The sequence below is a fragment of the Tribolium castaneum genome, chromosome 1 (genome assembly GCF_031307605.1).
Source record: "Tribolium castaneum strain GA2 chromosome 1, icTriCast1.1, whole genome shotgun sequence".
Lineage (NCBI taxonomy): Eukaryota > Metazoa > Arthropoda > Insecta > Coleoptera > Tenebrionidae > Tribolium > Tribolium castaneum.
Genome location: NC_087394.1, coordinates 31796049 through 31821957, shown reverse-complemented (window position 1 = coordinate 31821957; position 25909 = coordinate 31796049). Strand labels below are relative to the sequence as shown.

General features: G+C 32.5%; 1 protein-coding gene across 1 annotated transcript; it reads left to right on the top strand.

Moving 5' to 3' along the window:
- The first annotated feature begins 1313 nt into the window (after nt 1-1313).
- On the top strand, nt 1314-24715 carry Kni (knirps). Its single transcript, NM_001128495.1, has 3 exons — nt 1314-1714; nt 15586-15663; nt 23754-24715. Exons 2-3 carry the CDS (start codon nt 15586-15588, stop codon nt 24666-24668), a joined length of 993 nt encoding a protein of 330 aa, NP_001121967.1. The 5' UTR covers nt 1314-1714; the 3' UTR covers nt 24669-24715.
- The last annotated feature ends 1194 nt before the right edge of the window (nt 24716-25909 follow it).

The window sequence follows — 25909 nt, the reverse complement described above, 5'->3', positions numbered from 1 at the left end:
GTCAAAATCAAGAAAAAGAAGAAAACATGAAAAAAGAAACTGTTGAAGATTCCTAATAAAGTGTATAAACCCTATTGAAAATCCTTCTTTAACAATCCTTGTCAATGGTATTTTTTTTGGTCAGTTACCGTTTAAAAAATCAAAAAAATGCAAAAAAGTAACAATTAAAGTCAAAGGCAACGTATAGTATAGAAGAAAAAACTAGCGGAAATATCTATAATTTATTTTAAAAATAATTTACCTAAAAGAAACTTCGTTGTTTTTTGAAAATCCTTATCGATGGACCTTTTCTTTTCACATCGTTTCAAAATTATTTTTTATTTAAATGACAATTGTTTGAACAACAGATTAATTAAGTTTAAATTAATAAAAATAAATAAGTCACTCAGTCAAAGAAAATGCAATCAATTAAATTATATTGCTCATCAGTTTGAAAGAAAACTCGGTGTCTTTTGAAAATTTTGTATCTTCAATCTACAATCCATGAGGTCATGCTTAAAATATTCTTAAAGTTATAAATAATAAAAATAAATAAATCTAACCGAAAAAAAAACATATTTTGAAAATATCAGAGTGGTGTTCAATTAAATACAATAAAAAAATAAAAAAACAAGTATAACTATTACTTGACTAGAGCAAAATAATGCGCAACTGAAGAATCTGTTATATTTTTTTAAAAAACCTGTTTGTTGTCTACCGCTGACGAAATTAGCGATAATCTAACGGTTATGTGCAAAAATCACTAATTTGGAATTAGTAAAACCGCATCATTTTTTGCGTCATAATTTGTTAGTAAACAAACTTATTTTACAAATTCCTACGTAAATTCACATTTAAGTAGGTTTAGCACAAAATAGGTTTAAAAAACTGTTAATTAAATTTACCGTACCCACCTTAAACAAATAAATAAATTAAAATCTGAGTGTATTTGAATTTTATTGCTAAATCTAAGTTTCCAATAAACAATAGGTAATGAAATTTGGGTAGTGTCAGAAACTGAGAAAATAGTTGACTGAAAGTGTGTACTTAGCAGTTATCATGTGCCCCGGGACTGAAAGCTCGCGGCGTCCGTCCGGTGATTTCAACGTTAGACTGAGCCAAAGCCGCGAGCTTAAAAATAGACCGTAAGGTTCGTACAACATTCCCCACCATTGAAATCACACCAATGACTTGAAACTTATGATATAAAAAAGAAGTTGCTTGTCTGTACGACACTAATTCAAACATCAATATTTTACCCCTCCTATGGCCCCCACTCGCACGAACGGCTATCTTCAACAGGTAGAGAATCCCCTCCCGGCAGCGGTATCTCAAGTTGGAGGAGTTTCCATAGTCATTCTTCGTTTGATCTTCGTTGTGGTGCATCAAGTTACCCGTAGGGGACAACTGAGGACACCCCATTACGACATTAACGACAACAATCGCCGTCACTTCAAGTCATTACTCCACTTCTTCTCATTAGACCTTGCTCAATAAATGGACTCGATCTTAGTGTTAAGTGATTAGATTAACATCACCTAAATTGTGGGATTTCAAAATTAACACCAGTGAAAGTGTGGTTGTTTTTATTATTAACGAGTGTTAAATCTTCGTTTATTAAACTAGAGCACTCCGAAGCTCGAGACATGTGCAAAGTGATGTCGGCGAGATAGTGTCGCGTGTGTCACAGGACCTTGCAAGGACTTTAAGACAATTATTCACTTTTCGAGCTAAGGTATGTTCTGTTTATTTACGCTACTTGGCGGAGATTTCAATGCGCAATTAAGCGACGAACTCAAGGAGACTGCAATGATCGATCAGGCGGCGAACCTTCCGCCGGAAACTGCAAATATCACCCACAAACCACAGATTAACAATTCTCAAAATTTTATTGTCACTTTAACAACCCCTAACTCTCTAGTCCCAATACCGAGAAACTTAACCCCAGGACTCTAATCCCAATTCCGCAGTAAAATGTGGTCAGGGGCACAATAAGCTGAAAAGCACCATTATTAGGCTAAAACACCATTTAATAAACAAATGAATGGCTCTCTTGAGTCAATATTGTTCCGTCGGATTTAGATTTCTACTAATTCTATGAATAATACATTAAGTTGTATCTTACTCATACCGCTTATAATTAGATCACTTGAAAAACCCGCAAATATTTGGAGATTTCGTTAGGATCACGCGCTCGCATTGTGATTTAAATGTAACGATTTATTACGATTTGCAAGCTTATAATAAAAAAGAAACAAACATTTTATTCCACCAAAAACACAAATTCTCAATAGACTTAACAATTATGGCACGAACGTGAAAGTATGTCACGTTTTTGTAAATCACAAATAAGCAAAGTCGTTTGTTTTAATTTAGGAGAAAATTCGTTATTCATTAATTGACTCATCTCTTCATAATTTCATGTACCGTTGAATTTAATTCGAGATTCTATAACCTGCTGCCATCTCTTGCATCATCTGCCAAGAACTCGCTGTGAGAGGACGGTGATGTGAAACAAATTTCGGGAAAATATTTAAACAAAACCTAGCTAGAATTATTAAATTATCCAATTACTCGTAAAGAACAAAATAAATTTTACGGCATTTTTGTGCCCACAACAAAGCCAAATTTTGTGTTAAGTTCTCTTTAGTTATTTTGTAAAAATTTTCCAAAATTCTGGATTAAAAATATCATTAATTTATTAATTTATGTTTAAATATGCTTGTAAATGTAAAAATGTGTTTGATTATTTCGAGAGGTATTTGAAAAATTGCGCCGCAAACACCTCTCTCGTTTATTACAAGCACATCTTTCAAATTTAGTGCCCTCTAAGTAATTGTCTGGTTGGACGTAAGTTAATATGCAATAAATATGGATCTGTCAGTATGGAATGTTTGTCCTATACCTAACAATGTGCACCGAGGCAAAGCCTACCCATATGCACTTGTATAAATTACTATAATATAGCACGATTAATTCCCGGAGAAAAATCGTAACAAAACAAAATTTCCATAAAACCGCGCTATTAACAACATGAATTACCCGGTATTAAGGTGAAGTTAGTTTGATTAAACTTCCGAGAACCGTTCAAACAAACAAATTATTTGGCATAAAAAATGCGGAAATCAGCGTCTTCACCTTCACTACCGCCATGTAACCAATTTGAGTCTCACAATTGGTGACAGTTGCCATCAATCACCACCTCGGTCTGTTGAAACGAGTATTTTTGTAACGAAATTCGCTTCAATAAACACCATGTGACACACTAAAAAAGTGTGTTGTGAAAATACAATTTCATTTGTCCCGAACATTAGCACATTGAGAAATTAGTCATGTTTTCATTAACTTTATCGGAACACAACCTGAGGCTGAGTTAAGATAAATAAATCGAGAAAGTAAAATTCAAGATTCCCACAGTGGAGATCCTGTTGCGGTTTTTCACCGATTCTTTGAAATAACACCCAGATTTTACTCCACATGATGTCAGCGCGTATTTTTACAACACGATTGAAATTATGCATTATTTTGAGAATCACATAAAAACTTGACGTGTGAATCATTAACTAGGTAATAATCTAAGAAATGCTTTTAACTGAATCTTTATTTTTACACAGCTATGCCATAACTTTTCCAGCGACACGTTAGCAAGCCCATTATCTAAGTCTTTTAATTTCGGCCGGTTTTGGAACGAAAATTGTAATACGGTCATACCTGGGCGAGCAATAGATAATTACAGTGTGGAATGGTTTATTTCTCAAATCCTGTGGAAATGGAACAAAGTCACGCTGGAAAAATGTGCAATTAGAAGTCGCCGGAAACGCAACAAAATGACAAATAAACGTTTAGTTAATTCTTAATTGGTTTGTCGGTGTGGCAATTTTGATTTACATCTTCTCGCATCCTCTTATTGTTTTTCGAGCTGAGCCGTTCATTTGCTCAACGTATTTTCTCTCTAATTGTGATAATGGGAGAAAGTGCTCGTAAAAATTTGTTAACTATAAGTAAAACATCCATTATTGATGACAATTAATGATTGGAGCCTAATTATCCAGCAACATATTGTGTCCGGCTCCAGTTTTGCAAAAAAGCCGGGTTCTGAGAACAATGGGCAGTAAAACAGAAGACGAGCAGAAATCACTTTCACGTAATTACGCGTAATTATAAATTAGGTACGAATATATTCAGCCGTAAACACTTGAGATACCCACCCATGGAAGTAAATTAATGAGCAACACCGGGCAAGCACTCGCGTTTTTATTTAATACAAAATTTATGTTAAACCATTTTCCAATTAATTACCATTAATGGCTATGGTAATTTTGAGAGTGCACACAAAAGAATCAAAATGAAAATTACCAATTACGAAAAGCAATCAATCTAACTGTGTGGGTGATGGCCTTCTTGCGGCAAATATGGAACATGATTGCAAGACAACAAACCGTAGTCATTACGATTATTGTCTGAAAGATCATTACCTGGATAATCTTCCTCATTATTCTCTTTACCCATATTGCAACGGCCAGAAACACCGCGACTCCAATAAAGTTGGCATTTCCATAGAAAAAACATTAAAACATGAATTATATAAAAGCGAAGCCATAAATCACTAGATATGTTAAAAGAGTGTTATAAAATTTTGAACTACAATTTTATTACTCCTTAAAATCCCAGGCTTATCTTTGGAGCTTTAGCCACATTTGACGTGTAAACGCCTCCTTAGCCTGTCTTCCGCACTTTTGTGATTATTTTAATCCAGATTTATTTATTAGGTGTTTTTATTTAAAGAATTTCGGGTTCGGATACCGTGTCAATTTTCTGAATTATGATACGTTTTACTAGCATTTTAGCCAAAGTTATGCAAATTGAATTAACGGCGTGATACATGTGGCAACAATTAATAAATAACGAAAATTAAAAAAAATGTCCGAAAAAACACACACTTGACCAGTCAAGTCGAATGCAAACCTTCATTAAGTATCATTTTGTATGTAAAGCACCACATGCATGCGCTCAGTTTTTGCACTTACTCCGCATCCTCTTTGAATACATTTTCCAAAGATACAATGAAACAGTCCTTGTCAGCAACCTTAAGCCTTCATAAATAACCTGCTACGTGTCGATAATATAAACCAGCGTTTTGAGTCAATATTTTGGCTCAAACTCAAATATTGACTTGAAATTAATAACGACTCCAAGAAATCGAAATGTATGCAAAAACTATTCCAGCTAAATTCCACACGCACACCAAAATCAATAAGTAGATTTATTCAAAAACGGGAGGCCTATCCTGTTAAGTAAAGCCAGAACTTTATTAAATCTGTCTTCACACAAAAAAGACTTTGATTTTCAAAATATTTACAAAATAAATGTCTACTGTTGTGCTGCAATTTTAAGAGGTGATACCAAGTTGAGATCTATAGAAAAAAATGGCTCAACTTAATTTTTTCAATTTTTTCAAATATGTCAGTTTAATTTCTGCAAAACGGGAGTCCAACCTCGATTTCTAAATCGGAAAATGTGTAAAAAAGCCATCTAAAGTTTGCTTCTTTTGAACACTTTGTTCTAGTGTTTAGGTATAGGTATTGCTTTTTAAGACAAGTCTATCTATAGTATCTTCAACCGCATACAATTTACTTCTTTTTTTTAACTGTTATTTCAAGGTTTAACAAATTTTTTAAGCAGTAATGGATTTTAAAGAACTAAGGTCAGCGGCTGAAACCTCTATGTTTTAGGAACTGTAGTTTCTCCTATTATTTTCACGAGTGTTTCACCAAAATCGAGAAACGTTCTTATTATTCGTATCAGAGATAAAAAATCAATATTTCTTGCCAAAAAATCTTGAAATATTAAAATAATGGCTCTTCCTAATCATGTTTGTACGTTCTGGTTTTATTCGTATTGACAGAAATGAAATTTAAAATTAAATAAAATTGTTTAAACCTCTAGGGTTTAGGCTATCCAGAATTTTTTAGTTATATTGCCCCTAGATTTGAGAAAAAAACCTTTGATATCCAAATCCAAATTAAAAATTCTTTGAAAACAAATTGTTTGTACAACTCGGAAGAATTGTTTAAATGTTATATTTTAATTAATTAATTAATTATTTGTTATAAATAAAGTCAAAAGCAAGTCAATATAACTTTTAACTTGAGGATAAAAAGAAGTTCTTGTGACATTTTACTGGTTTGCATTTACACATATTAAAAATTTCAATTGTTTTCCTAAACACCTAAAGTAAAATTTCCTTTTCAGTTTATTTCAAAAATTCAAAAAAAAAAACAATTAATTCTCCGAGGTTGTCTATCATCGAGACAAAAATTGAATATCTAAGAAGTAGACAAGTCAAAAACAAATCTTTTTTTGTCCTAATAAAATATTCTTTTTAATCGTTACTACCATTAAAATTTACTAACCTATAACTACTAAAATTACCCTAATGTCCTGCTCTAAATTTTCTCACAAAAAACTGAGTCGTTTATCAGTCAAAAATAATGTTGTTCTGCAAAATTTTAAATAATTTACACATTAAACTACAGTCGCTTCTAGTTCTTCCTCAGGATCTTATCTTTACTAATTTCATAAACAGATTCCGGATACTATATTTTAGGCCTAATTTTGATTTGCTTCTGTTAATATATAGATAATTCGTTTTATCAGACATGGTCAGTAGCTAGCTAATACATAAAAATTTATTTTTATTCTGTAAATATTTTAGAAATCACGTATAGTTTCTGGTATTATTTTGACTAGTGTTACACGAAAATCAAAAACATTCTTAGCATTCGTGCCAGTGATTAAAAATCAACATTTTTTGTCAAGAAATCTTGAAATCTTATTATTATTAACTCTCCCTAATTATGTTTGTGCGATCTGATTTAATTCGAACTTGTTTCCAAAAAAGCCACTTAACATAAATCAGTGTTGCTAGCCCTTCAAAATGTTCCTTTTTGCACCTAGATTAAAAAAATTTTTATTAAAGTATTAAAAAAAATGCTTTTAAAAAGAGAAAATTCCCAGAGGTTGGTAACATAGTGAATTCAGAAAAAAAGTTGGTTTGAATGCCGCCGCTGTCATCAAAGCAAAAAACAAATATCAAAGAAATAGTCATGTCAAAAACAAATTTTCGTGTCTTAAATTTCAATACCTGGCAAGAAAGACCCACCACGTCATCAAAACTTCTTATCTTAATAAAATACTAATTTTATTCGATAGATACTATTATTTAAATTTGCTACCAAAATATTAAAGTTACCCATATGTATTGCTTTAAGTTTTCTTGACTTAAAACTTAATCGTTTATAAGTAAAAAAATGATTTTGAAAAACAAGGTCCTTCCCAAGCAGTATGATGGTATTATTGGGTCAATGAAACTACAGTCGATTCTATTTTTTTGCTACAATTTTTTCTTTCATAAACCGATCTCAGATTTTTTGGTTTCAGTTTTGATTGAAGCATTTTTCGATATCTTTCGTTTTACGTACGTTTGAAACCTGCTTTAGGTAATTTAGACATTAGTTGAAAATCAAATAAGCTGAAACCTCCATGCAAAAGATAAATAATCCACGAAAGCAAAAAACCTAAAATCCTGACTACTGATGAGTCGTAGTTTCGCTACATACACACTTAAACCGGAAAATAAAACGTTTTATTAGGCCATTATTTATCCGAATCAAAAAATAATTTGAAATTACTTGAAGAAAGTTAAATTGCCATCAGTGAATGTAAAAGCCGCACGACGTTTTAAATCTAAACTCTTTCATTTATTGCCTGTGATTAGTGTAGGCAGGTTTGATGATACATATAATTAGTCAAAGAAGCATAGTTCACGAACACAAGCTCCACTTTTAAAATAACCCATCGCCTCGAAATTAGAGAGAATCGCTATTTTCTCCGAAATTACCTCTCGAATTATTATGTTGTCACTTTTGCCTCATCTATCTGCTTAATTTTTACGAGCAAAAAGCGATTTTAATGGTGATTTGATTGATAACATAATTAAATTTTCAGTTTGTTAACGCTCTTGATTTAATAACATTTTTATGTACTAAATTAAGTCGCCGTTCGATCAATTTCAGAGGAAAACTGAGTTACGGTACTTTTATTACACTGAAATCCAAATAGTTGGCATTTCTGCGCGGGCAGGAAATTGCTAATCACTCTCGAATCAAAATTTTCCTGCAAGGCGCTGGTGTTTTGACAACTAGGAAGCGTTGTCCAGACTAATGCTGGACCTTGTCGGCATCTACAAAGAGATCTGGATCAGAATATCAGGTGTGCAATGATTGATGGGCTGGACGCGGGTCGGAGAACATCACTAAACGGTTCCTCCTTCTCGTCGTGAAGCCTCAATTCAACACCTCTTCGTTTGATCGAACCCGCGATCTTCACTCTGGTGCGTTTTAATCTTCTCATTATGTAGTAGGTGGAAACATCGTGATCTTGTACGAGTTTTTTCATAAAGTAACATTTTTAATATTAAAACTTTGTTACGGTATGTTAGCCGAGCAATCTCTTCTAGGCATTCCAAAAATATGTAATTATAAAATGCGAACCATCACGTTCTGTTATGATTGAAGCGCGAGATTAATGTGTTAATAGTTCGACTTGAAATGTGCTTCAAATTTAAAGGCAGGAGCAACAAAAGTTAAAAGCTGCAAAGAGACGTCACTCCTATCTTGTTACAGAGCGATGCTATCATGATGATACACTTTTTTCGAGCGATCATGCTTGACAATGTGCTCTTTCTATAAATCACATTAAATTACTAGTTTGATGAAAAGCGTTTATCTCCTTTAACAGCGTTGATGCAGTTACAATAGAGCTCTTAAATAATGGACATGATCGAAACATGTGTTTGAAAACCCAAACGGCGAAATAATAAATAGATCATTTTCCTGTCTAGCCTTGAAATTTTAATGATTATGAACTTGAGCTCATTCTTAAAAAATGCATTCAGCGCCAAACGCTCGCTGTGGGAATAATTTATTTTGCCCATTCTTTAAGTGAATCAAACTGACGGCTTTGTAATATCTACCTTGCATTAAAAAATAGTCAAGGCACAAAATACGGTAGTTTCCACTTAATTTCCCCACAACACGCTTTCCTTTAGTAAAAAATATGTAAAACATCTTTAACCGTTATTAAAAACCTACTAAGTATGTATTTACCAAAGGTGTGTGTATTTGCAGGCACTAATTTTTTCAGCGTCTTTACACAAATAGAAATTAAACTTATCAACCAACCATTAACAACACATTTTACTAAAAGAAAAACAATACTTAATTTGAACAAAAGTAAGGTGAATTATTTAAAAGAGTGAAATTAGGTACCCATTTAAAATTATTAACGAGTGGGTTAAACGTATTCAGATTACAGAAAAAAGTATAAAAAATTATAGGAACTTAAAATTATTATTTCATTCCCATTTTCTGTTTGTCCTAACTTTGCACAACCAATTTTACATATTTTTTTTTAAATTCCAGTTAGGAACTGATTTAGCTTTTTGATTATGATAATAATTATCCAATAATATTATACCGAATTGCACAAAAAATTTGAAAATCGCGATTTTTTTGCAATAATATTCACATTAAAATCGGATTATTATATACAGGGTGTTAGAGAATGACTTAGCAGTATTACGTATGTGAATTTGTTATAAGCAGACGAGTTAAAAACCCTTATATTATTTTTCCAAAAAGTGTGTACTTTCTTAAGAAATTTTTATTAACCGACCTGTTGAGAGCCACTGTGTTGCTTATGTTGGTTTATTAGCAGTATTTTTTTTCATTAAACAAAATGAAGATGGTGGCGCATGGGCGTTTTAACAATTTTTCAAAATTGTAGCTAACGTGTTCATTTGTGTGAGAGGTTCGAATCCCGATACAGTCAAAAAAAATTTGGTTTTTTTTTTCGTAAAATTTAATAACAAAACACAAATTGAAATAGAAAAATAGCGTAGTGGTCCAAGAAATTAATTTACTTCTGCTGTCTTGTCAATAATATTAAAATTTACGCTAATTTTTATAATTCTAGTTCAGCGGTTCTCAAAATTTGGGATTTTAATTTCAGAACAGTTTTTTGGGAAAATATAAATAAATTTTGCTTAATCGATGTGTCTTTCCATTTTCTATCTACCTTTAAATTTTTGCTAAACCGTTACTTAACACGTTGTATAACAATTGTCTTCTTACGTTTACCATAATTTCTCTTTTTTTTTCATACCTACATTTTGCCGTTTATTTCTAAAGCATTTTGTTAATAAAAGAACTTATCTGTTTAGGTTTTTAATAAAATATACTTTCTTACTGAATCAGATATTTAAGTTCTAAATACATCTAAATTTTTAACTTTAAAACGTCCTCACTAGTTTTTGCAGGTACCTGTAGATTTTGCAAGCACTCTTTTTTTGTTTGCACAAAAATATTGAAAATAACACTAAATAATATTAAAAAAAAATTGTAATTTTAAAAAATAAAAATAAAATCATAACCTGTATAAATAATCCCATTATAATTTTATTTTCTGATAGTTTTTAAAGAAAATTGTTACTATATTTTTAAGTTAAAACTTTTTCTAAAGTTACTGTAAAAATGATTGTAGTGGAAGGTATAATCAAAAAAGAACATTTAAGACCGGTTATACAAAGCATTGTTAAATTTAATTTGTTATTAAAAGTTAAGCGAATGAACCAATCAAATTTGTTCAATTTGGTCACCTGACCAGTTAATCACGCAAACCGGCCCTTAAGCTTTTTAGAAGCTCCATCTGCACGAAAAAATTCATGGCGAAGATTCATTTTTGGTGAATTACATAAAACGTATGGACTTTTATTGGGCAATAAATTTTTTTGAATATAAATTAATATAGGAGTGTCATCCGGAGAATGTAATTATTTGTTGACATTTTTTTAAATATCAGCATTTCATATGAGGACCACACATTACTTTATAGCTACAGAGTTATCCAATTAGGTTGGGTAATAAAAATACAATATCAAATACAATAAATATCACATGAATGATAAATATTCCTATTTGGTTTATTTTATAAGTCGGCTCTTTGTATTGCAATATCAAGACTATTTTATTTCGTTTTTTAAACGACTCATTATCATATACACCGTATTATGTCTTTTCTACTGTCATTTTGATCGCTCAGAACATGGTCCATATTTGTATAATATATTCATATCGGCGCAAAACATTTTTTACAGTTAAATACATATTTAGCGACAGTAACTTTAATTATAAAAATTCATATATGGTGGAATTGTTCCGATAAACTTTATTTTCCATGAATTAACGAGTATTATGTAATTATGGTGGTAATGAATGCTTTTCACTTTGTCCCGTCGAAATGGTTCGTCCGGATAAAAGCCGAGTTAATTAAAATTTAAAAAGATATTTGGTTTCATAATGAAGCATCTCGGCGTAATTTATTATCTCGAAATCGTTCTTCTCTCTTATAAATGGCTCTAAACACATAAAGAGATCAACATAAGATGGCCTCGTTGTGAATTATGAAAATGAAGTAACTTCCCGGTAACCCTGCTTAACGAGAGAAATATTCATAAGTAAATGGGTCATCAGAACGGCGGCGGGAAGACCCGATCTACCATCTAATTAGCCAGACGTTACAAAAGCCTTTGCAAAATCAATCAAAGCGAAAAATTTATGAAACCGCCGTAATAATCGACTCAGTGAAGAGACAAGGCTACGACATGTTTCACATATCCTAATTACACACGAAAATAATAGCATTTGGGTAGACCATGCATGAAACTTTAACCGCGGCAAATGGGTAGGTCATGAGAACCAAACTATTTTAAGTAAACAATTGTTTTCACTTTCCTTGAGTTTGTTTTATATATCGTTTAAATAACTATCCATAGGATTGCAAAACTAAAGTCGTTTATTTATAGTAATTGCACAAGTGCAACCGACTATTTGTATGACTTTTTTTCAACTTTGGCGACATTAACTTTCAGCAAATTTGGAAACCTTTTATCTAGTCGAGATTCGGCAAATTGACAAGACGTATCATTACAATGCACGTTTAGTAACACGCAATTGTGATGATATTTTGCAATGGCTATATAATGTTAACTGATTTTCTGCTTATAATCGCACTAACCCTGAGCCTAATTGCAAGGAAGAAGTGCATCAGAACTCAAGATTACGTTTTAATTAACAAACAAAAACAAGGTAACAATTAAACACTGAATTTATGCTAATAACGAATAACACAATTCCTGTTAGCATATTCGATCCGATTTTGCGATAGATAAGCCGCTCTTGGCTGAAAACCACCAAGAGTCCTTATGGATTACGGCAAGGATAGTTACACTATCCAATAGATGAAACCAATGTGTATAATATAACATAATTCAGTGATTTATTGGCCCACGGTTTTTGAAGTTTTGCGCAATCATTCAGTTTTTGCTGATTAAATAAATAAATAAATTTAGGGATTTTTTCGTTCTATTTTAATAAAAACAGAAAGAAAAACTTGATTTCTGGTCTAAATAGTATATTATTATACGAATTTTATAAGACGTTCTATTGTGGTACGATGGTTTTGGAGCACGACGAAGGAGTGCCACAATTAAGTGTTATAAAACGAGTGTAATATAACATTTTTTCTGTTGTTTGTGTTAAGTTTAACTTATCAAAATCTGTTCAAATTATTTCTTCTTAATTTTGTTAATAATTCGAGCTCTATCAATAAACGACTGGACGCTGTGGACAGACCACACACTAAATAACAGTGATGACTGATGACACCCAGGAGTACTAAAAGGAGTTGCACAAAAGTTCTCTTTGTAAATGAACGATTTGTGAAACCAAAGTAGAAAAAATGTGTTTAAATCATCAGAACTTGCAAAAACAATGTCATTTTTGACATAACTCTGCTTGCTTTTTAAAAAATCTTGCGCAATAATTGAGTTTTTGCTGAATAAAAGCTTAGAAAATGTATATTTTTAGGCATTTTCAACCAAATTTGTTAATTTTTTTCGTTATAGTTTAATAAAAACTGTAAAAAATTGTTTTTTAGTCTAAAATCCTGTTTAAATCCTCAGAACTTGCAAAAATAATGTAGTTTTTCACATAATTCGTTAAGTTATTGGCTTATATTTTAATAAATTGGGTGGAATAATTAAGTTTTTGCTAAATAAACGCATAGAAAAGCTACATTTTTGGCCATTTTCGACGAAATCTAATTATTTTTTTTTTGTTAAAGTTTAATAAAAACAGAGGGAAAAAGCTTAATTTTTAAATACTCAAAACTTACAAAAATAATATAATTTTTGACATAATTTTTAAATTTATCGGCTTGAATTTTAAGAAATTGGGCGCAATAATTAAGTCTTTGCTAAATAAACGCATGGAAATGGTAAATTTTTTATCATTTTCCACCAAGTTTGATAATTTTTTCGTTCAAGTTTAATAAAAACAGAAAAAAAACTAGATGTTTGGTCTAAAAACTTGTGTAAATCTTAAAAACTTGCAAAAATAATGTCATTTTTAATATAATTCTGATATTTATTGGCACATTTTCAGAAATTTTGTGAAATAATTTAGTTAAATACACGCTTAAGAAAGGTAAATTTTTGGTCATTTTCGACCAAATTTAGTGATTTTTTAATTCTAGTTTAATAAAAATAGGGAAAAAAACTTTATTTTTGGTCTAAAACCGAGTTTAAATCCTCAGAATAATGAAATTTTTGGCGTAATTCTGTGATGTATTAGCTTATTTTTTTTTTTTTAATTTTGCGCAATTGTTGTGTTAAGTTAACCCAAAGTCTGACACGTTCATCGCTTAAGCTTCTCAGGTTTTGTTTGAATAATTTAATCACAAACCTAGAAAAAGTTGATTGGGCTTAATTTACATTCACCAGATGATATTTTAAAGCAAATAAAATATTTAACAATTTGTTAATCACGTCAATAACGAATACCAAAGACATCACAAAAAAGATTGATTCAAAACTTTTGAAAAATTAAAAATTATCAGATTAATTTTTTTGCAATGATTAGCACCAGTTTTTCTTATTGTAACCAACAGTTATCAGTTAACCATTGGTTACCTCTTTATAGAAGACTTTAAATCTTGATGAAAACGTTTACCATTTGATCGCTTAGGATTTATTAGGATAATTGTACAAAAAACAAAACAAAAATTGTTTGGGCATAATATATATATTCACTAGACGATATTTTAAAGCAAATAACACCCGGTATTTCAGTTGATGATTAAACTAAAATATTCTGGCAACCAATTTATTTTTTGGTTTGGCGTTTTTCAGTGTTGGTTATAATTTACCGAAGGTTAAAATTTTTACGTCCAGTATTTCAGTTGACGGTTAAACCAAAAATATTTTGGTTACCAATTTATTTCCTGGTTTGGTATATTTCAGTGCTTGGTTATGATTTAACCAAGTTTAAAATCTTTACCGAAGAAAATGTGTTGGATTACGAATTTTTTTTCAGGGTTAGATTTTAACCAAGCACTGAAATATCGGGCATAAATGTTATCAATTCTTATTTGGTCTCTTCTTTGGCGGTTACATTTAAAACTGAAAAAACATCCGCACTGATAACCACCTTGAAATTTTTGTAATTGTAAATCTTGGACAAAACGCGCGATCGCCCTCATTCTGCCAGAGAAGATATTCGGCTTGAATTTATGGGTAAGATCGCGAGCAATTGCCATTGTTAAAGCATCGCCGAATGACGGGCTTATAATTTATATGATGACACAGGCGGTTGTTGTCACAAATTGTATGGTGAAATAAATCACAATAACGGGTTCAGCTTTGGAAGGAATTTGTGAATTTTATTGGCGTGATGCGGGTGGTGCGGCATCAAACAATATTTTGCAGTTCCGCTAGAAAAAGCAGCACTTTTGATTTCGCAGTCGCTTTACCGTGTCAGGATTTACACAACAGAGACTTTCTGTGTTACACTTATCACGGTCAAATGCCGTTTTATTGAGGCCCGGATCATTAGTAATTTATTAGTTTTGTTTTGCGCGGCTCGACTGAACAATCGCACAATAGTCGGAAACTTGGCTACGATTTTGAGCCTCATTATATCACTGCAATAAAAAATTCATCCGTTGCCTGTAATGTGTACAGTCACGAGCAGGTAAAGAGCAATTTTCCTCAATATTTATCATTTTTGCGTTGTATTATTATAAACGTACTTGATTTTATGGCCTCAATAAGATATACTATTAACAGCGAACCTGAAGATGCTCGTCCTTAATGAAATCATGAAACTAATCCTCACTGTTATCCGTGTCGTGACCTCTTTGCGACCTCAATATCTCATAAAGATCGTCATCTAAAATATGTGGACGACCCAAAAATGCTCATTGGCCAAATTGCAGACGACAAAATAATTAACGGACATAATTCAAATATGACATGTACTACTTGGCGCTAATTATATGACCTTTCAACTCGATTTTTAACAACATGAGATGACAGACACATCGTAGAAATTCATCCGCAATTAAAATTATTTTTACAGGAATCGTAAATTAATTACTACAACTTTAATCAAGCTGTCAGACACACCAATTGATTTTTTATTTTTGCAGATGAACCAAACGTGCAAAGTATGTGGCGAACCAGCAGCAGGATTTCATTTTGGAGCTTTCACGTGCGAAGGATGTAAGGTCAGTATGTCGAGCAATGTACTTATATTATTAGCCGAATAAGTATGTAAAGCAAATAAAGGTGGAAGCAGAATGATTGAATAACTTGTAAATTGAAGAGCCGCTTCCTCTCACCGGATTTTTAACACCTCGCAAAGCAGTAAAAAAATCATTTAATTTCTTGAGCACACAAACGTATCGCCTGAAATACAATTTATTTTTTCAATTAGCAAACCAACGGCCGCATAAAGTCCGATACCGCGTGCTATTTAAAGTCAGTCAACAATGTTAGGACATCGGCAGTGTCCTCCAAGCACTAGGAATACTTAGTGATAAGAATAACTTTCGTTTTTTGTCACGTAAAGTGACGTAAACTTCGGCCGATGCAAGAATATTAACTAACGGCGACGACAATCAAGCCTGAAAAAAATAATAAGCACTTATTAAAAATTTATTTGCAATTTCGTTGCCCACTTAATATTTTGCGCACAAGTGACTTACAAAACCAGCCAAAAAATAGAAGCTTTTGTCAAATAAAAAAATTAAATTCTTACGAATATTTTAATTTCGAAGTGATCTTAGCCTGGTTTCTTTTGCAGGTTTGGCGTATTTCAGCCGAGCTTTTTGTGAAACCTTGCAATATTGTCTCACAACTTTAACCTCATTTTAATTGTTTAGATTACAAAAGTGTCAGCCGGTAGTGGCAACAATTTATTGTAAAATCAGTGAATGAGAAGAAAATGTCATTGCTTCTTGCCACAATGCAGTGTTAAAAAATTCATGTCAACTTGAGTAAACTGTGTTTTATTATTAGAAACAAAGCCGCACGGGTTATTGTTATTGTTCTCTTTCTGGACGTCTTGATACGAATTCATAAAGTAATTTATTGTCGCCATAAATCCTTCAGTCCTTGAGATGCTTTGTAATACGGCAACAAAAGGCTAAATATTGTTACTCAAACTCGGTTAACCTCTAATGTCGGTTTTTAGCTTTAGTGGGGCGTTTCTCAATTTCCATTTGGCAAAAAATTCAAAAAATATTCCACTTGAATAATCCGCAGTTGCATCGTATTTCAGTCTTAACAATAGTTTTGCTGAAATACGTCATTGAACCTAACAGTAAATCAAATCACTATCATTAACCTGTTTTTGTTATTGCGAGACATATCAACCATATTAAAGTAACTACGGTAATCCATTAATGACTACTATAAAATTTCGATTACTTTTCCTATATCACAGATATTACATAACAAAGCACGCAACTAGCTTATACATAAATAGAATTGCAATGAAGACTAGCCATTTTGGTGACAATAGAGAATTACGAACCGAATAATCTGGCCGAGTTTTCATGGTACAATGGGTCTGAAATCGAGGGACTGACGTAATACGCGAGGACATACGTCACGTGCGATGGCAGGACGTGCGTGCGTCCGGCGCACTACTGAATCGCAAGAAAGAACTAGAGCATGTAACTTGCGGTTTTACACCAACTGACTTTTGCTTCTCTCATTCAAAGAGCCTCAACCCGGCTTGTTAACAGAGTGTTAAAAAATCAGCGCCTTTATCTACTTGTTTATGGAAATAAACAGACGAACGCAAAACTACAAATAGTTAACATGCAAACTGTATCCGAATAAAGCACAGCAGCTTTTAACACCAAAGCTTAGGATTCGGAGAGAATCTAAGCTAAATTTTCAAAATACAGAATTTTTTACTTCTCATTTTTTTTGAAAAAGTGAGTAATAGAAAAAATGTAGGATATACCTACTTAAAAAATATGCAAAAATTTTAAATTGAGATAAAAACCAAGTTTGTATCGACATTTTGAACTTTAGAATTTTGCTGCTAAAACCAAGCTGAACTTGTTGTTTCTCTACTTTTTTTTTAAAAAAGTGAGTATCTTCTAATAGAAAAAAAATATAGAATAGTGAAAAAATAGTAATAGTGATCGAAGTTGTCATAAAAACTAAGTTTGCGAACTTCAAAATTTGCTGCTGAAACCAAGCTGAACTTTTTATTTTCCTTAATTTTTTTCAAAAAAGTGAGTACCTTCTAATAGAAAAAAATATGGAATAGTGAAAAAACAGTAATAGTAATCGAAGTTGCCATAAAAACTAAGTTTGCGTCGACCTTTTAAACTTCAGAATTTGCTGCTAAAACCAAGCTGAACTTTTTATTTCCCTTCTTTGTATTTCAAAAAAGTGAGTACATACTAATAGAAAAAAATAGAGAATATTGAAAAAATAGTAATAGTAATCGAAGTTGCCATAAAACCTAAGTTTGCGAACTTCAGAATTTGCTGCTGAAACCAAGGTAAATTTTTTATTTTCCTTCATTTTTTTCAAAAAAGTGAGTACCTTCTAATAGAAAAAAATATGGAATAGAAAAGATAATAATAATAATCGAAGTGCCATAAAAAGTAAGTTTGCGTCGACCTTTTAAACTTCAGAATTTGCTGCTAAAACCAAGCTGAACTTTTTATTTCCCTTCTTTGTATTTCAAAAAAGTGAGTACCTTCCAATAGAAAAAAATATAGAATAGTGAAAAAATAGTAATAGTAATCGAAGTTGCCATAAAACCTAAGTTTGCGAACTTCAGAATTTGCTGCTGAAACCAAGCTAAATTTTTTGTTTTCCTTCATTTTTTTCAAAAAAGTGAGTACCTTGTAATAGAAAAAAATATGGAATAGAAAAGATAATAATAATAATCGAAGTGCCATAAAAACTAAGTTTGCGTCGACCTTTTAAACTTCAGAATTTGCTGCTAAAACCAAGCTGAACTTTTTATTTCCCTTCTTTGTATTTCAAAAAAGTGAGTACCTTCTAATAGAAAAAAATAGAGAATAGTGAAAAAATAGTAATAGTAATCGAAGTTGCCATAAAACTTAAGTTTGCGAACTTCAGAATTTGCTGCTGAAACCAAGCTAAATTTTTTATTTTCCTTAATTTTTTTCGAAAAAGTGAGTACCCTCTAATAGAAAAAAATATGGAATAGAAAGGATAGTAATAATAATTTGCTGCTAAAACCAAGCTGAACTTTTTATTTCCCTTCTTTGTATTTCAAAAAAGTGAGTACATACTAATAGAAAAAAATAGAGAATAGTGAAAAAATAGTAATAGTAATCGAAGTTGCTATAAAAACTAAGTTTGCAAACTTCAAAATTTGCTGCTGAAACCAAGCAGAACTTTTTATTTTCCTTCATTTTTTCAAAAAGTGAGTACCTTCTAATAGAAAAAAATATAGAATATTAAAAAATAGTAATGGTAATCGAAGTTGCCATAAAAATTAAGTTTGCGACCCCCAGAATTTGCTACTGAAACCAAACGGAACTTTTTATTTTCCTTCATTTTAAAAAAAAGTGAGTACCTTCTAAAAGAAAAAAAACATAGAATAGTGAAAAAATAGTAATAGTACTCGAAGTTGCCATAAAAACTGTTGGCATCGGTATTTTGGACTTCAAAATTTGTTGCTAAAGTTTTACCTTTTCAAAGAGAATGTTTCCTGTAACTGTCTGCTCATTTTAGCTCAATTATTTTTAACAGTAGAGTGTAATTAAATTACGATGTACATTTCAATTACTATTACATAAAAAAATGTATACCAAGACATGGATATTATATTATTTCTCTCATTTTATTAGTGAAATTATTAGTTCAAGACCATTGAACAATTGTAGTACTCATTAACGTGAAATTTATGAAGATTGTATGCAGTATTATGGAGCACACGTGCACACACGTACGAGATGACAAGATGAGTCTAATAAAACTACGTAAGTAAAGATGTTCTAGAATTATTTAGCATATATTTAACTGGAATTATTCTGGATCGAATGAGCGTAGATGAGTTTCCAACGTGAGGTAAGATCTTTTGTAGATTTATTGAATTTTTATTCAGGAAATAATTAAAAATTGAAACCTTTAATCAAGGATCAATGTTTCTGTAATGTTAATATAGATAATAATAAATTATTAAAAAAAACAGCAATTTAATTAGACAAAAATTTGAGCAAGCAATTTTCATATTTTTCAGCACAAGTTCTCTCATTTATAATCTTTAATTAAGACATAAGGTTTTTGAAATCAATGAAATACTAGTATTCTTTTTGAAACCTTCATCATTTCTAATTTGACAACAAAACCATGACAAAAAAAATTGATAAACAAAATAGCTTGTCCTAAAAATTAAGAAACTTTCAAAGATCAGTGTAGTCCCCAATTTGTTTAGATGAGCAAAATTTTTGTTGTAAAAATGAAACCATTAATTACTGTCATCCTGTTTTCATGTACAGACTGTTTCTTCTTATTCTAAAGCGCGTTAAAATATGTCAATTCATTCCTTCAACCAACTTTTATACCTGACTTTTGCAAACTCATCCAAAAATAAAATATTTTATTATTTTTAAACTATTGTACCTAATTGTTGTAAAGTTACCAACTTACGAATATTTAAAATTAACAAATTTTTGACTATATTAAAAATTAAAATTAAGCCCAAGATAATTAACATGTCACATAAATGTCACAATAATGCATTCATAAAAGAAAAAACTCCTACATCAATATGCGTAATAAATCCTTGATGAGAAAGTAATAAATAATTTTATTCTCGTCAGTTTTAAAGTGGTTAAAATAATATAAAATGGTAGTAGAACAGTATAAAATAATCAGAAATGCACTCTTCTGCATCACATAAAACTCTAAACGCTGAAACGTGGCATTGAAACGTTAGATAAGTTGAATGAGAGCCGCATTAATAATGTAAATTGTATGTTTGTAATAAAAAATTGGATTCGAGCTATTGAAAGCTTCATTAAGCGCTGTAACAGTTGACTGGCCAGAGCGCTGAAAGCACCTCTCAATAATAAGTTTGAAGCATCCTTACGGTCAGCCCACGAGCCTGAGCCAAGTCCAAATCTGCTAGTGGGTGCAGAAAAGTGTTTGAATCGTACTCTTCATTTGCATAACAGCAGGCCGTCTCAATTTGAATATAATTGCATACAATTAACCGACGATTACACAGTTGGGTAGTAGAGCGCTAGGTGCGGGGAAAGTGCTAAGTGCGTTGCATGCGAACTAACCCGAGCAAGCCTTACGTCATCCGTCTTCCGACCCAGTGATCCACATGCCCAACGGGCCAATTCGGCCCGCCAATGCCGCCCTACAACTACAATACCTGATGCATGCACAATTTCACTTTTATTGTGGCATTGTAACAAGCATTACGCAACCTCCTTGGCCGGAAGTACCATTACTCGCTTCGATATATTCTCCGGAAGGAACGATTAGGCACTGCCTCCGCTCCGGTTACCACAGCACCAGAAACATCTCCAAAAATACCAACGCATTTTGAGTTTTTATCATTCATTTTTTCAATACTCAGATTATTTATTTATGGAAGTAGTGATTCAAGAACCATTGATTGGGACCAAAATTTTGACTGATCCTTTAGTTTACCAGGACGTCTAAGTCAAAAAACGCGGAGCCAGTAACATATTTTCTAAAAGACGTGTTGATTTGCTCAGGCAACAAAAAATTGCAAAAACAAATTCAATAAATAATTTATAAATTATTACTTCAAAAAAACTGCAAACAGTATTAATTTTCTGGTGATAGGTATGAAGGCAATGGAAAAATATACCCAGCTATAATACAAAAAAATAAAAATATTCCCTTAGATAGATGGTTTTTTGTATTGTATTAACTGTCAAGCACAAATTTCTGAAAAATTTTTGATGTTCTACTGAAAATATTTAAAACCATCTTGCTTTAAATTTATGAAATTCTAAATTTACTAGCTCCAGCATAATCTGGTATGACATCACTTTATTAAAAAATAATGTAAATGCCTTTAGAAAACTAAGTACTGAAGCAGTGTGGTATTATAAAAATCGGTATATAAAAAGCTCAATTAAAATTCAAACCGCTGTTAAAAGTTGATCGCTTTGATAAATTCTTAACTGAGCAATTATTAAAATAGTTACTCAAATGAACTTAATGAATGTAGAAATCAAATTTTTATAAATAAAACTTTAATAAATAATAGTAATAACAATAATAAATAATATAGTATAAAATATTATAATATAATAGTGCTAAATGCCAAAAAAAATAATCTTAATATTTTTTTGCAGAATTTTAAAGCAAGTTTTGTATTATAAAGTATAATAAATGCTAGTGGCACAGTAAAGTTCTTAGGTGTTTTTCTTGATAAAAACTGACCTGGGGTTCACATATTGAAAAAATTGTCACTAAATTAAGCTCTCTATGCAACCAGTTACGCATCTTAAGGAACAACGTTAATAAGTATACTCTTATAACTCTTATACGAAAATTCTACCATCAAATACGGAATTATATGTAAATATTTTGAGAAAACGCTACAGAAATGGAAATGGTATCAGCTTGCAAACATCATGTACAACAAAAAATACAACATCTTTATTCTATTTATTGAAAAATCTATTTATTGAAAAGAACCGAAATTTTTTAAAGAAATGCAATTTCTACGTAACTGCTCTATCCTACAAAAAATTAAAAATAGTCCAAAAAAGCTTAAAAAATAAAATTAGCTATTAAAATTTTGCAGCATCTTCCGATGTCAAGACAGTAGCCATTGGCAGAAAAAATTTAAACAAAATAATACTAAATAAAATACCCTAAATGAGATTTACCAACAGTCACTCGGTGTTTTGTGATATATTGTTTAATTAAATTTATTTTAGTTAGGCTTGAATATTTTCTGTTTGCAACTGTATTTTTTTAAGTGTAATTTCGTTTTATGTTTTATATTTTTTGACATTTTTAACGCCATATGATCATGGATAAAGTGAAATTGTATTCCATTCTTTCTCAGGCCGAATGAGTTGCTCTCATTCTCGAAATTAATTTTTAACAGTGAATTTAATTTTAATTCGCCTTCTATACACTTGCCTTTAAAAAATTAATGATCAATTTGAATTTTTTAATGATTTGTTTAATTCTTCAGACATTTTTTTTAATTGTAAAGGCTTAGACATAACACTTAAAGATATATAAAAATATAATGGATTCACAATAACGTCAAGTAATTTTTGTGGTTCAGAAGCCACTGCATTGTTAAATTTTTCCGAAAGCGATTAGTATCAATTCTTCAGTAACGATTATGTTTTTCAACTTTGCAAATTTTTTTATTTTTTAACAAAACAAATTTTTAAAATCCTGAATTATCTCACTGTTACTACCCTTTGAGTTTATCTCGCAAACAATCTTTTTCTAGATTAAAAATTATTAAAGTTTATTTGCAGTCTTTGTTAAGCAATAATTTGTCTACTATTGCAATTAAACATAAAATATTAAATACGACGCGTTTAAATAAAAATATAAAGGAGCTAGCTATAGAATTTACAATAATAAATGTTAGAAATGTACAGTGTTTTAATTCTTTATTTTATATCAGTATTTAAATTTTGTCACAAACTAATTCCTACCTATTTATCTATGGAGACTAGATCCAATTTGTAAAAGATTTATAAAAAAAATCCATCTTTAACATTTTCTTTATTTAAATCTACACTGATTTGTGGCTATGTTTAGACTTCCTTTACAAATGGCACTGTTTTTCTATTCATCACCAATAAGACGGACCTTTTTTATAATTTTCAGTTATTACATATGTAGTTATTTATTGTCTCGTGTTCCATTTTTGTGAGAGATAGGAAAAAAATTTGTCTCGTTCTCTCAAACTTTATTCAAAAGCAGCATGTTTTGGCTAATAATTACTTTTCAGTAATCACAAATTACTTTTACCCCAAATCCTTAGTTCTTAACAAAATATAGTGGTTAAGCATGTAAAGATATCAATCACAGTAGGTATACCTATACATAGGCATACTTCATTATACTTGCACTTAGTTAAAAAAGTCATTAAATTCCAACCTGCACACAGACGAAAAAATCATTTAGAAGAAGAAATGAGAGGAAATCAAACCACAAAAGGAAATCTGCACAATTTGAGTTGAGCTGTGACTAATTTCCGAGAGAAAATTTGAAATCTAAACCAAATGCCTTTGGTCTATTTTGCGGAAGCTCTGTCAAACAATAATCTCACCACGCCTTTTTGTTGCAGTCGTTCTTCGGGAGGTCGTACAACAACCTCAGCTCCATCTCGGAATGCAAAAACAATGGCGAGTGTGTCATCAATAAGAAGAATCGGACGGCTTGCAAAGCCTGCCGACTGCGGAAATGTCTGATGGTCGGTATGTCAAAAAGTGGCTCAAGATACGGCCGAAGATCAAACTGGTTCAAAATCCACTGTTTACTGCAAGAACAACAACAGCAGCAACAAGCCGGTGGTGGTGGCATCCAAACCGGCCTGAAACCCCCCCAGAAAACCCCATCCCCGCACCAACACCTCGGCCTCGGCCTCCTGAACCAGCCCTTCGGCCACCCCCTCATGCACCACATCACCAAAACCAAAGAAGAGCTCATGCTTCTTGGACTCGACGAATACAAAAACTCCGCTTCGCCTTCGGTCAGTTCTCCCGAATCGCACAACTCCGACTCTTCGGTCGAGATCAGCGACGCTAGGAGAATACCCCTCTTCCCGGGACTCCTCCCGCCGACGTTTCTACCTCCTCATGGCCTGCTCTTCCCCCCCGGGTACCCGCCCCTGTACCCCGGCCTCCTCCAGCCCACCAACAACAACAACCGGCTGATGCGCAACCACAACCCTGGAGTTGAAGCTTTCAACAAGCGGGTGTTCCTGGACGCGGTGTTGCAATCGCAGAGGTCTCCCACCCCGGAGGTGGAGGCGCCGCCGCCGGTGGCGTCGCCCCTGCAGGAGGACCCCATAGACTTGAGTATGAAGACTATGAGTGAGCGGGGGTCTTCACCGGCTCACAGTGATCGCTCGGATTCGGTTGTAACCGAGCAAGGTGCAGGCAGTGAAGCTGATGAGGAGAGCGATTGCGAGTCGGAGAAGGAGTTGAAGAGGATAAAGTTAGTCAGACCCGCGCCGTTGGACTTGACCACAAAAGTGTGATAACTAGTGTTTTTGCTAAATTACCACTGTGTTCCATTCGAGTATTGATTGATTTAATAAAAAAGGCGATGGCTGGAAGTGGTCTAATCACAGCGTGGGAATTGGGAGATGCGCTGACGTTGACGGATGCCCCAGCTCAACCAGGAACAATACGGCATTAATGTGCAAGACTTAATCAACGTGTTGACCTGCCGCACAATTGGGTTGACCCCTTCATTGATTGATGGGCTGGCTATCTGTGTATCGCACAAAACATCGCATATTCGCTCCTATTTGCAGCTCGCTAATCGTCTATCAACTTCCAATCTAAACGTATCGTTAACGTAATTATTAAGCCGACTGTAGACCATTAATCTTGCCCCGATGATGGCAGCTATTAGCGTCGATCGTGTGCGCCTAACTGCATCATAATGTATTTTGCATTAGCAGGACGAAATCTTTGGGTGGCCCCAATAAGCCCACTGTCGTCCCAATCCGTGTTCAAACGCGAACGAAAATCTTATGTTACCATGAAGTATATTACTCTAGTTGTAAGGCACAACTGTCACTCTTTTATACCTTGATGCTTGTAGAAAATTGTAAATACTAGCTTCCCCCAATATCAACCTTCTAGTGATACTTTAGGTTAAAAATAACGAAATGTGAATATAGTTGGCCAGTATGTAGTTGTATCCTGTAAGCTTACGCGAAATTGTTTGTAATTATTGTGTACATAGTCTAAACGAACAGTGCAATGTTAGGGTTTATCTTGATCTGTTTTTAATTTATTTATATTGAGGGCCGGCCTCCCGGCGCCTATTAGTTAATACGACTTTGTTACGTTTCTAGTTCACTCACTTGGAGAGGCCACAGTTAGATGGGCATTTAAAACGTAATTGTATTTTATATATTTATCGTTGTTGATCTTTTGATGATTGCAATTCCTGTTTGATGATCAGGGACTTGGGCCAGTTGAATGTGCGGGAACGAATGGCATGCGTGCATGTGTACAAAACCGTTGTATAAAATTTTAAATAAACCATAAAACATTCCTTCGTGTTTCATCATCGCCAACGATCGATTAATAAAAGCGTTGTTTTCCACCTATTTGCGGTGATTCGTAACGTCGGAAGATTTACGGTGTTAACGAGATAAATCAAAATCAATCGAAATCTTCCAAGTGGTAATTCCTATTCGAACGCGAAAATTTAAATTTATAATGGGATAACCGGTTTACTTCCTTCGGTAATTGCAATTCTACA

Bases quoted from the DNA above. Each gene is read 5' to 3' on its own strand.
- Kni (NM_001128495.1), top strand. From the start codon at position 15,586: ATGAACCAAACGTGCAAAGTATGTGGCGAACCAGCAGCAGGATTTCAT. The intron at 15,664-23,753 runs GTCAGTATGTCG...TTTTTGTTGCAG, and splicing joins TCACGTGCGAAGGATGTAAG to TCGTTCTTCGGGAGGTCGTA.